The sequence below is a fragment of the Psammomys obesus genome, unplaced genomic scaffold (genome assembly GCF_907164565.1).
Source record: "Psammomys obesus unplaced genomic scaffold, mPsaObe1.curated_primary_1811, whole genome shotgun sequence".
Taxonomy (NCBI): domain Eukaryota; kingdom Metazoa; phylum Chordata; class Mammalia; order Rodentia; family Muridae; genus Psammomys; species Psammomys obesus.
The window spans coordinates 235,708-249,062 of NW_026590699.1; the positions used below are offsets into that span (position 1 = coordinate 235,708).

Here is a 13,355-nt window from a genome sequence, read left to right on the forward strand (position 1 = left end):
CTACAAAATATGGGCTGTTGACAAAGGAAAGCTGCAGGCACTGAATAGAGCCAGACTAAGAAGAGAAACTGAATGTGCACTGCAGGTAACACAGTGGAGTAGCTTTACCCGTGTGCAGTAGGGCGTCAATGATGCCACCAAGAACCCAAGATGGCAGACAGAAAATTTCAAGGTTTACTGTTTACACTGTTGGGTTTCAGTATTGCTTTGATTTGATCTTTCTTATGCTCCCAATCCCCTTTCTGGAACGACAAAGTTTATTCTGTGTATTCTATACTGAAGCACGCAGCTTGATTTTTTTTTTTTTTTTAATAATAGGGGCTTACAAATAAGAATCTGCCCCAAGTCTTAGCAGACTTTGTAGTTTTGAAGCGTTGGAACTATAAGACCAGTAAGCTCTGAAGTTGGACTAGACGTATTTTGTAAATTTTATGTGTATGAATATTTTGTCCCATATATGTATGTGTGCTATTTGCATGCCTGGTGCCTGCAGAGGTAAGAACATTGGATTTCCTGGAATTGGAGTTACAGATGGTTATGAGCCATATGGCTGCTGAGAACTGAACCCAGATCCTCTGAAAAAGCAACAAGTGCTCTTAATCACTGAGCTGTCTCTCCAGCTCCAAGGGTGAAGATTTTAAAATAAAACTTCTATGTGGTAGCTACATGTGTTAGCTTCTTTGCTGTTAGTTTCAAACTGCTGGCCCCAAATTGGTATCTATCTTCTTTAGCTGTCATGACATGAGGCAGGTGGTCACAGAGGAAGAGAAGATTAAACCTGAAGTGCCAGGAAAGCAAAGAATGACTAAGGGGCAACTGACATTTCTGGACTCTCTTCTCAACTAAGGCTATGTACATGAAATCCCTGCTCAAGAACAGAAGGAATGAGAACCGCAAAGAAGCTGCTCCACACAGACTCAGCTACATTCAGGCTTTTTGCTTCTACCCACATTCATTGCCTCATCTGCTGAACTCTTATGAGAGAAGCAGAGGCTCATTCTTATCTATGATTATCTTCTACATATTTTTTAAAATATGTATTCAAGACACAAAATATCATTTTAAAGATATGCTTCTGCCTCTGATGGAAAAGTGGCAATCTGTTTGACATTAAAAACTATTAAAAATGAAGAGCTATTTAACAATCAGATTTCTAAATATTTTTAAACTATAGCTATTATGAAACAATTTTTTTTTATTAAAAGCAGCCTTTCTCTATGGCATAAATTAGTATACTTTTTTACTGAGTTTCAGTCTCTTATTTCAATGTGAGTGGTTGTCAAAGGATTAGAGGAAATACATGAAAACTCCAAGCAGTAACTTGCATGCTGTTAAAGTTTCCTTCCATTCTAGTTCAAAAAAACTAACTTACTAGTTAGTTTTCAAAGTCAATACATTTATACAGCTGTAACCTTAGAGCTTTAAACCTTATTGGTTATATACTCCAAAATATGTTTAGAAGAAAACTATAAAATATAGCACAGCATTTAGTTTCTTTCCTCATTGAAATTATTAACCATGGAAACGCCACATGTACATGTACACACAAACACACACACACACAGTATGGAAGAAAAGAGAATAAGCTGCCTCCTCGAAGTGTCGAGGCCTATACACCAGGAACCTGTGACAACATGGTAGTCATGTGATTTGTCAGGAAGTTCATTGGTCCTTACAATACAGATTAGCATAAATGATCCAGGAAGCCCAATGTAATCACAAGGGACCTGTCATAGGGAAAGGGTTGGTGAAGAATCAAAGCAAGAAAGTACCATTAAGGAAAGCATAGAACAGATGTTGTTAGTCTGGGAAGTGTCCTGAAACCATGAGACAGGCAACAACTAAAAGCTGGAAAAGCCAAGAATGTTATTCTCTCTGTGGTCTCCAGAAAGAACTATTGTGTAGGAATACTGAACTTGTGACATCCAAAAATTTTCCAAAATTAATGAGATCAAACCATACAGTCAAGCACAGAGACACTCATCCAGGTTTAAATTAAAAACAAAAACAAACAAACAAACCTGTAATGCTTTGCTTAAGACAGAGGCAAACTCTACCAAGGAGGAGGGAGGCCGGAAAGTGGACTTAGAGAGGGACAGGGAGGAGATGAGGGAGGGAGGGTGGGATTGGGAGGGAATGAGGGAGGGGGCTACAGCTGGGATACAAAGTAAATAAACTGTAATTAATATATATATAAAAACATGATATGATGCCATTGCATATATATATATATATGTATGTATGTACATATTTTGTGAGGTCTCAGGAATGTTTTTATTCTATTACTGATTAAGCCCAATCTCTTAGTGTCCCCAAGATTTGACCCTCCGAATGACAGCACAATTGTACACAAGAATAGTAGATAGTTTTCTATTTCTATAATAAAATACCCAAGGCTTGGAAAAAAAAAAAAAAAAGCCAGAGGCAAACAACAACTAATGAAAGCAGCCAGAAAAATACACCTCAAGCACAGAACAGTGTCCACACTTACGACTTTGACAGTTATTTTACTAGAACACACAAAGAAAGGGCATATTGTGGACACAAGGTTAACACCCATGTAAAAATGAAGCTGTTTATTTGTTTCACAGATACAATTCCACAGCAGAAACACAAGAAACCTTAAGGTAATTGTTTCTGGCTGGGCTGACTGGCAAGTTGGCGGGAAGAAGGGATACATAAATGCACACCTTCACATTTTCAAAAAGTACAATTCTACCTTCTGAAGATTAAAAAAGAAAATAATTCTACTAAATTTTATACCATTTCAAACTAAGGCACCCCTTTGTCAGCATCAGGCTCGTTCTCTAGAGTATGATGTATGTGGAGAAAGGGCCTCTGTTCATCTCATTATACCTTATTCCCACCACCTCCAAATTGGTGCAACTTCCTACTGTAAAGAGTCCTAGACACGTAGAAGTGAACAATGATCACAGCAGCTCTGGCTCTGCCTGCTAAGTGGAGGGTATGAGGGAAGGGGGAAGGGAAACAGATGAGAGGAAAAAGAAAACCATCCTCCAAGTCCTCACCATAATCATGGTGGTCATTACAGAAAGGGAGCCAGGGGGAAAAGGCATTTGGCAGCAATTAGCATTCTTGAAATAAAAGATTTATTGTCCTCCTTTATGGAGAAAAGTTCTGTAAAATGCTTACACTGAATGATTTTTATTTCGAGACTCTGCTTTGTTTTTTTTTTTTTTTGTTTTTTGTTTTTTTTTTTTTTTGTAAATTTAATTTATACAATAAAAAATTCGAATTTACACGAAAAAAAAGTAATTGCTTCTTCAAGCACTAAATCCCATATGAAGACTAGCTCTTTGGGGCTTAAATGTAAGGCTGCCAGTGCACTTCCATTTCCTGCAGACTCCAGGGCAAACTCAGGCTCTTACTGAGTCAATGCTGACAGGTGAAAGGAAGAAAGCTTTCAGTCACCTGCAGCAATCTTCCCTGACAGCCACGAGGACAGTTTATCGCAAAGGAACTCTTAGTTTCATTCATTCCATGTGGGGTAATGTATTTTCAAAATGACTTAGATTTGAATTACTTAAACTGCACTCTTACTGGTGTTCCTGCGTTCACGTAGCTCTGCAGCTTGTTTCTCATTTCTTTTTCATTAAATTTGGCACTTCGTTTCACATAAATTCCTCCATGCTGGTACATAAAAAAGAAAAAAAAAGAGCAATTACTCATTAATTAATTAATTGTCATGGTCATTAAAAAGGTGACTGTATTCCCAATAAGTAAAAAACAAAACCACATTTTAGAACCCATGCTACAGTTAGTATTTAAATATTGCCACCTACACAATATGTAATTGAAAATTCTATTTCTAGAGAACTCAAGCAAAACTGCATGATGCACTGTACTGAAAAATACACAAATGTCATTTTTTCAGTAATTAAAGATATTCATTCTTTAAAAGATTTAATTTAAAAACTTTTTATGATGGGTCATAACTTATTGATTTCTGTCATTAACTGAGTCAATTAAAAGTATCCTTAAAATGTCCACAATCCCTGGACTGGAGAGATGGTTTGGCAGATAGGAGCACATTTAGAGGCCAGGGTTCAGTCCCCGCATGGGCACAACCATCCATAACTCAGCTGCAGAACATTCAATTTCTTCTTCTGATCTTCCTGGGCACCAGGAATAGGTATACACAAGACACTCAACCACATAAAATAAAGTAAATAAAAAATAATAAATAAATAAATGAGGCTAGAAGGGAAGGGTATAAAAATTAAAATTAAAAAAAGTCTACACCTGCAACATTTAGGAAATTAAAACAACATACACACAAGACACTCAGTCACATAGAATAAATTAAAAAATAATAAATAAATAACAAATAGGCTATTGGCCAGGAGGAAAGGACATAAAAATTTAAAATAATATCTATACTCACAACCTTTAGGAAATTAAAATACGGACTCAACTACAGAAATCATTATGAACTAAATTTTGTTCCCCCAAAATTCTTATATTGAAGCCCCAACTTCTACAGTGACTGTATATAGACATAGAGTCTTTAAGAAAATAATTACAGGCTGGAAAGATGACTCAGAGGTTAAGAGTACTGTTGGTTTCTCCAAAGGCATGGAGTTCAATTCTCCAGCAACCACTTGGTGGCTCACAGCCATCTATAATGATATCTGGTTCCCTCTTCTGGCCTGCAGATATATATATGCTGGTAGAACACTGTATACATAATAAATAAATAAATCTTAAGAAAATAATAATAATAATTACAGTTACATAAAATAAGGTGCTAGCTGAAGCCCTGCTAGTGGAATACATACTAAGACTGCACATGCATAGGAAAAGGCTAGCTCTGAACACAGGGAGAAGGCTGCAGTCTGCAAGTCAAAAAATGTGGGCACTGGGGAAAGTAGCACCACCTACACTTTAATCTTGCAGAGACTGTCAGCACTCAGAACTGTAAGAAAATGCATTTCTTCACACTGAGTTCAGAATCTCATTTTATCGCCTATCCATCACTAACTACTTTTGAATCAATTTTCTAACATAGTTGTCAAATTCTGTGGCTTTTAGCTTGCTCTTGGACCTCTAAGTATTTGTATTTCTGCTATTCCATTTACCTACACGTAGACACACACCATTAAGAACCCAAAGCTGAGGAGATGACCTAGTTGGGAAGGCGCTTGTCTCACAAGCACGCTGACCCATATTTGGAGCCCTAGAATCCATGTGAAGAGCTGGGCACAGCAGCATACACCTGTCATCTAAGTGATGGCAAAGAGGCAGAGACAGGCAGATCCCTGGGACTGAATCACTGGCCAACTAGCCTGGCCATTTTGGCAAAGGTCTAGGAGTGTCTAAAACAAAAAGGGAAAGGTGCCTGAAGAGCGACACCCATGGTTGTGCTGAAAATTGTTCTTTGACCTCCATATGCATCCGTATGTGCACATGAGCAAACACATGCGGCATGCACACATACAATTCTAAATAAAAATTTAAAATATGCCATTAAAATCATTTTTTAAAATGCCTGGACGAAGGATGTAACTCATTACAAGACCATTTTGCCTAGCATGCATGCAGCCTCATGTTCAATCACTGGTACCATAACACAAACAAAAAAATAGATATATTTTCATTAAATGGTATTAAATTTGAAATAAAAGAGCAAAGACAAAGCCTACCTGAGCAAAGTAGAACCCATACAATGGAAGCCACTTCAACTTGTCTTTCAGCACGTATCGCACATGTCCAAGTGCATCCTGCCGGGCGGCCAGCATGTCTGCCACAATCCAGTCGACTATAAGACAGAACCTAGTCAGGACATCACTAGCCAACCTTCCCCTCACAAAAACAAAAACTCCTGTTAACAGTACCGTCATCGCAGCATGTCCTGAAAATATGACTATGGAAGCAAAGGCAGAAGGATCATACGCTCAAAGCCAATGGGGTCTACAGAGCAAGTCCCAGCCTACTTGGGCAACACAGCAAGACGTGGTATTTAAAAAGCCTTTTAATTTTTAAAAAGAAAATATGAGTAAAATGCTTAAAACAAAGCCAACTCCAGACACATAAAACAAAACATAACAAAATTTAAATAAAGGAGGAGTATCTTTTCCCAGTTTTTCGAGACAGGGTAGCCTCTGTGGCCCTGGCTGTCCTGGTACTCACTCGGTAAACAGGTTGGCCTCAAACTCAGTAATCCACCTGCCTCTGCCTCCTGAGTGCTGGGATTAAAAGCTTTTTCCATTTCTTAAAAGGCCTTTTATTTCAAGGAAAACACACAAAAGTTACAAAATACAAAGGGCTGTAGGTATTTTGTTCAGTGGTTAGGACACTTGCAACTCTTGCAGAGGGCCCAGGTCTGGTACAACCACATGGCAACTCCAGCTCTAATGGATATGATGCCTTCCTTGAGCTCCAAGTGTACCAGGCATATGCAGTGCACATGCAGGGACTCACACTTATACATAAAAATAAAAAACAGAAAGTTACAACATGCTAGGCAACCCAACAACCCAAATACTAAGTAACCCCATTAACTTTTCATTAAGGCCAAAAGGCAAAAATGTTTCTTTTCTAATGCAGAATGGAAAAATTATAAACAAAAAATGGCAAATGAAATAAGTGTAGCTAAATATTCCATATACACATTGTCTGATAAAAAGAAACCATATCATATCTATACTAATAACTTCCTGGATACAATGTTCAACTATAACAACATGGGTCTCATGGGACTCAACAATTGTGCTAGGTAGATATGAATTCCTTATTTTCCAGCTTTTGAAACTCTGGGTTACAATTCCATCAGGGGTCATATAACTGATTTTAGGGGTCAAAAATTTTTTTGTGAATAGAAGATTGGTTTTTTAACAAGCAATGAGCAAAACTTAATTCAGAATCACATACATAATGAAGCAGGTGTTTCTGGCCTCTCTCCCCGATGCTTCACTGTGCAGTGCTAGAACATGTAACACGTGTGCTTCTTGCTGCACATACTGCCACACTATGCAGTGTCAGCCAATGGTACCAAGAACATGAGTCAGATTCAAGACCGCTAGAATGTTATTAAGTGCAGTGAGTTTACCATACACACAAAGCTTTCTGCTGTTGTAGAAACATAATGGTTTAATTACAGAAAATATGTATGATTTCATCACTACCACTCTTTAGCATGTAAGTACTAATCTAGTCTATCTTTTGATTGTACTACATTAGGATGTTTTATTTAAAAAACTGCTATTTAACTGTTGGCGTGAGTTTCATTAAATAAATTTTGACCTAGGAATAGAATGGAATTTCAAACAATTTCTAAAATGGCACTAACAGTAATTCAGCTATGTTATGTTATGGAGGATATCTGATATGTGATCTCCAAAGAGGTTGGAACTGCTCTCTGGAGTTCCCTGGATGGTGTATATCCTGGCTATTAATGAAATAAATATCTGAGAACCAAATTTGGTATCTTTTCCTGAGATTTTACTTTTTAATGCTTAGGAAACAATAAATCCATTTTGATATTTAAATAAGCAGTTATATTTTGGACTCTGATGCATCTTCTAAAAACTATTCTGAGAATACACAAATATTTCAAAATATGTCATGCATACAAGATAAACTGCCCTGAACCATGACCTTAAATTTGAAAATTTTAGTAAAAACATCTAAAACATAACTTACAAGGTAGGGACGGTGGCAAGGCCTTTAATCTCAAAGCTGGGGGAGGCTAAGACTAGCAAATTTCTGTGAGCTCAAGGCCAGCTTGGTCTATATGGCAAGTTGCAGGCCAGATGAGGCTATATAGTAAGACCTTGTACCAAATTAAAAAGAAGTATAGACAGTCAATGGAAACAACATAGATTCAACATGTGTACCCTACTTATGCACACTGAGGTTTCAGAGATAACACTGTATTAAAAGATAAAAGGCAATGTATTGCATTCAGATGAATATTTGTGTTTTGTGTTTTGGCAAGAATAATTTTGGCAAGTCAGGATTCTTTAGTAGTAATCAGATAAGGCAAGTTTCCCTTAACTTCAGGAGAGGAGAACAGGCAGATAAACCTTAGTTTCCTCATTTGTATAGCTGTGTCTCATTAGTTTCTAATTCATAGGGTTATGATAGGCACTGTGCTATAACCACCATTATCTATACTAGTGCTAGATGCCACCCATATGCCAGGAACTCCACTGGGATTTTGAATGTAACTGTGTACACTGCCTAAGGCTTCTATAAGTAGATATCGTTCACACCTAACCGACAGGCTCAGAGAGCCTGGGTGCTCTGCCCATTGTCAAAGAGCCTACAGCAAAAGTACATGTGAACAGGGTCTCCCAGAATGCAAAGTCCTCAACTGTATGGCCATATACTCAATTATACATACTATTAGTAAGGAAACTGCCATCTAAACCAAATGAACAGCAATGAAATTTAGAAGGTAAACAGTGTCAAAAGCAGAAAAGAGGCAGGGGAAGAATCACAACTCTGGAGTCCAAAGATTATATAAGTAAGGATGTAGACATAGGAAGGACACCAAGTATAAGCAGCCATCGAGAGAGACTAATATAAATGTCAACTCTATATGAGCATCGGGTGAAATATTCTGTGAATTATGTTTTCAGAGATGTTCCATTGTAATCCTTACAGCCTCTATGTAAATACACCAGGCCGAGGAACCAAACCAACATTGGGTTGCTAGGCTTTGGAAGCCTCTGGAAGCATGCAAATCCTCATATGCACGGTTTTCCCAGAGAAGACTCCATCCCTTCTTCCATCATATACAGACTAACATGCAATTCTAATGCAGTTCAGAGTCATTCCTCTGGTATGTTCCCAAGTTGTGGGTTTTTTAAGGTATTCAAAGTATAGCCTCCTTAGGTTGTGCTACATGTGTGTTTGACTCAGCAGACGGGTTCGTGTTTAGCATGCAAGGGGTTCTGGACACTTTCTTCAAGTTGGCATAACAAAAGAACAACAACAAAACCAAACAACAACAATAACAACAAAATGTAGTGCTCTTAAACCCCAAAGGCTGACTGTTTTCAGACATCAGTCCTAGAGCAGGTCTCTTGGAAGCAGGGTTGGGAAATGTCTCTCTAGACTAAGAAAGGAATTGGCTTAGTCAGTGTGGCTTGGCCTGGATCTCTTGCTTCCTGAGTTGACTTCAAATCTCAAACATAAAGTAGGAATTCTAATCTATTGCTCACTCACAAAACTTTTCCTGAGGCCTGCTCTAAAGGCATATGAAGGCCAGCATGGAGAGCAATTAAAAAACAACTGCGGCCATCTCAGCATCCCTGTTACTGCATGGCCCCCAGGAATGCTAGAATATGTGGTTCCACATGTCCTTACTAGGATTGCTATTCCATTAAGGAAAGGTTATTTCCATAAAACTCAGAAGAAAGAAACTGATAGGAAACTACAGAAGGGAACCTGCATGGGATCCACCTCTGGCCAACAGAAAAGGCAATATGAAAAAATGGAAGTTGCCACAGTCCATTCCCGGTCCTGGGGCCATTTGAATACTTGAGCCAGGTAAAAAACTCTCCTCACCAACAGGAAGTCAGGCTGTGGTGAGAAAGGTCAGCATGTCTGGACAGGCCTGTTAGAAGTAGACAGTCATCCTGAGCTGTTTTGTCGTTCTGCTCTAAGTCAAATGCAGAGTCTTGAGCCAGTCTCATAAACATGATCCAGGATAATACATCTAATATCAAAATCCCTATCAAGCTTTGGAGCTTCAGCTATTGCGCCATGGCTGAATAAATTCATCACTGTGCCAAACAGTGAACAACTCGTTTCAATTCTTTTACCTCTGTATTTGCTATGGTGCAGGTAGTACAAGAGCAACAAAATCCCGACATGATGGCTAATGGGAGGAAAATAAAAGCCATAGGCACAGGTGACTTTCACACAGAATACTATTATCGCTTGGGTTGTCTTAGCTTTGGACTTTTCAAAGCAATAGAAATGGCACATAGAATATATGTATTTAAAGTAGGCATGGTTTAGAGAATCCACTTAGTGGGATTTTTGGAGGAAATGAATTATTTGGAGAAATAAAGCATACTGGAGCCAAGCACTTGGTCCCCTGGCTCCAGCCCTGTGCCTGTGAGGAGTCTCATGTGGAGGACCTTCATGAAGGGACTAAAGGACTCAATATATGATTTTCACAATTCCTTGGTAATCATTCAAAAAGAGATAGTTTTAAGCATTTGCTCTGATTGAAAGTAAATACAGGTTGTATACTGGAAACTAGTCTTGTGCCTTCTCTGATAGAAGAATAGCAAACTGGAATTAAACCTCCAGGAATAAAGAGGCAATAGGAACTACAGGTAATTATAACAATACTGTGTCCAGGAAATGAGTGGTCACACATCAGCACACCAATAAGCAGCTTAATAATAATCAACAGAGTGCAAACAGTGGTGGCATACAACTGTGATCTGTTACTCCAGAGTCTGAGGCAGAATAGTGAGTTTGAGGCCAGTCTGGGCAACATGGCAAGAATATGTCTCAAAGTAAATAAAAGGCTAGGCAAAGAATTAATAATTAAAATGCATACACTTGGATCTACCAATTTCATTTCTAGAAATACAACTTAAAAACAGAAAACTGAATAGACTAAAGAGCTATTCCAGGAAATGAGAGAAAAGTAAGAGAATGTCCTATTACATGAAAAAGAAGCCTAGGAAAAAACTATACCTTTCACATTACTAACCTTGCCAAAAAGAGGGGGGAGGGAATAAAATTGTACAGTCAGACACAAAATCCACAGAAAATTCATGTTAATAGCAACAAAACCCACCTCACTTGTTTAAATATATAAGATTAGTATTTTTAAGGCTGAAGACAAGGCTCAGCAGTTACAAGTACATATTTTTTTTTCAGAGCACCCCAGCTTAGTTCTCCAAACCCATAGAGGGCAGCTAACAGCTGCAGGAAGGATCTGATGTTCTTCTGGCATCCACAGGTAAGTATACTCATATGCTCAAACCCACAAACAGATACATATACACATAATATAACTCATCAAATAAATGACCTTAAAATATTACTTTGATGAGTTGGGGATATAGCTCAGATGATACAGTGCTTGCCTAGCTTGCATGAAGCCTTGGATTTAATCCCCAGCACCACATAAACCAGGCATACAAAGCACCTGTAATTCCTGTACCTGGGAGGTGAAAGCAGGTATATTACAAGTTTAAAATCATTCTTAGCTACTTAGGGAGTATGAGGCCATTCTGGGTCACATGAGATACTATCCCTAAAACATATGTATATATGTATGTATGTATGTATGTATGTATATCTTAATGCTCATTTACCATTTGTAGAAAAACTCAAATTTCATATAAATGAAATACAAACCTGTACTTTGATGATTTGCTAAATATATTACATTTTCCTTATTTTTTGGCAAATCTCCATATAGCAGTATCTAAAAGAGAAGACAAAAAAAATCATTACTTTGATAATTTAAAACACGTGCATGAAATTACAAAAAAAAAAATGTGAAAAAAATTGACAAGCACACAACGTCGAATCCATTACTACAAATGTCAGAGTTCTCTTGGAAGCCACACACACCATAAATAGCTCATGCTTATAAAGTACTTAAAGTAGAACAGGTTAATGATAAAGTAAGACAAAATGATTGATATCCCCGTAAGAAAATCCATAAAAGCTTATTGACTGCTGTAATATATAAGACTTCACAGTACCAGGGAAGAGACAGACATGTACATAAGAACTGTAATAGGACATAACACAAATATTATGAAAATACTGTATGTTAAAGATCTGTAAAATGGAGAGCTGGAGTATTTGCTGGGTATGTTTTAGCAAATGAGATGAAAGGGTTTCTGAACATATGACCAAATGAAAGCTGTATGTGGAAGTCCTGGTAGTACAGCTGTGTGTGGAACAAAACTCAGGCTAAGGAGCTAGGAGAACAGGGTGGCCAGAAAGGTCTCTCTGAGCTGGAACATCAGGGTCTCATGCAGCGCAGATGGCCTTCACCACCTGAGTGCTGGGGACTACAGTATGTGCCACCATGCCCACCTTATTATTTTTAAATCAAGTAATGACAAGATTTTCACTGTACTAGTTTTATTTTCTAAGTCTTAAGTATTCAATGATTTAAAAAGGGGGGGGGGACTTCAAGGGAACAAACTTTTATTTGGTTGTTGTTCTTATACTTTTTCATTATGGATTATGCAAAAATTAGTTACGGCAGAGGGGTCTACAATGCCTGAAATACCTTCTTGTGAAACTACTCACAAATACCTTAACAACAACAACAACAAAAAAAAAAAAAAAAAAGAAAGAAAAAGAAGAAAAGAAAAGAAAGAGGCATTCATAATCCCTTTGTAAAAATCAATACAGCTACATGATACAAATTAGGCTGTCAAGGACTTAAGGATAAGGTTGCTGCTACCTTTCTAAGAAAATTGTACAATGAGTGTGTTCACAATATCCAATTACTTTTAATGAAGTTTACAAGTGATATAAATAAACAAAACAACTAAGTAACCAATGGTTAGATCTGTGCAGGGTAATACTGGGGTGCCAGCTCCTAATCAACTCCTCTCCTCTTTTTTTTTTTTTTTTTTTTTTTTTACCATACTAACTAAATGTGCTTTATTTTTTTTAATTTTTTTATTAATTACACTTTATTCATTTTGTATCCCCCCATAAGCCCCTCCCTCCTCCCCTCCCGATCCCACCCTCCCTCCCCTTTCTGCATGCATGCCACTCCCCAAGTCCACTGATAGGGGAGGTTCTCCTCTTCTTTCTGATCTTAGTCTATCAGTTCTCATCAAAAGTGGCTGCATTGTCCTCTACTGTGGCCTGGTAAGGCTGCTCCCCCCTCAGGGGGAAGTGATCAACGAGCAGGCCAATCAGATTATGTCAGAGGCAGTCCCTCTTCCCATTACTATGTAACCCACTTGGACACTGAACTGCCATGGGCTACACCTGTGCAGGGGTTCCAGGTCATCTCCACGAATAGTCCTTGGTTGGAGTATGAGTCTCTGGGAAGTTCCCTGTGTTAACTCCTCTCCTCTTAGCAATAAACTATAGAGCTATCTGAGGGCCACTGGCTACACTTTACAAAAATTAAAGATACATGGAAATGTTTTGGGGAAAAAAAATATAAGATATGTAAGGCTTCTTAGAGATATGTGTAGCCTATAAGCTGCAGATAACACTTAAACTATCCAAAGACGACTTTTTACCAGATGTAGTGCATGCCAGAAATCCCTGGCATTTGAATGGCTAAAGCGGAAGGATTAGGAATCTGAGGCCAGCCTGGGCTACACAGCAACACACACACACACACACACACACACACACACACACACACACACACA

At 38.2% G+C, this 13,355-nt stretch overlaps 1 protein-coding gene across 1 annotated transcript in view; it reads right to left on the reverse strand.

Moving 5' to 3' along the window:
* Positions 1-13,355, reverse strand: part of Agpat5 (1-acylglycerol-3-phosphate O-acyltransferase 5) — a 47,095-nt gene that overhangs the window by 14,207 nt on the left and 19,533 nt on the right. The window contains exons 2-4 of the mRNA XM_055608471.1: positions 11,353-11,422; positions 5,664-5,779; positions 3,562-3,651 (exon numbers count right to left, since the gene is read on the reverse strand). Of these exons, the coding sequence (XP_055464446.1) occupies positions 3,562-3,651; positions 5,664-5,779; positions 11,353-11,422 (276 nt within the window). The remainder of the gene's footprint in view (positions 1-3,561; positions 3,652-5,663; positions 5,780-11,352; positions 11,423-13,355) is intronic.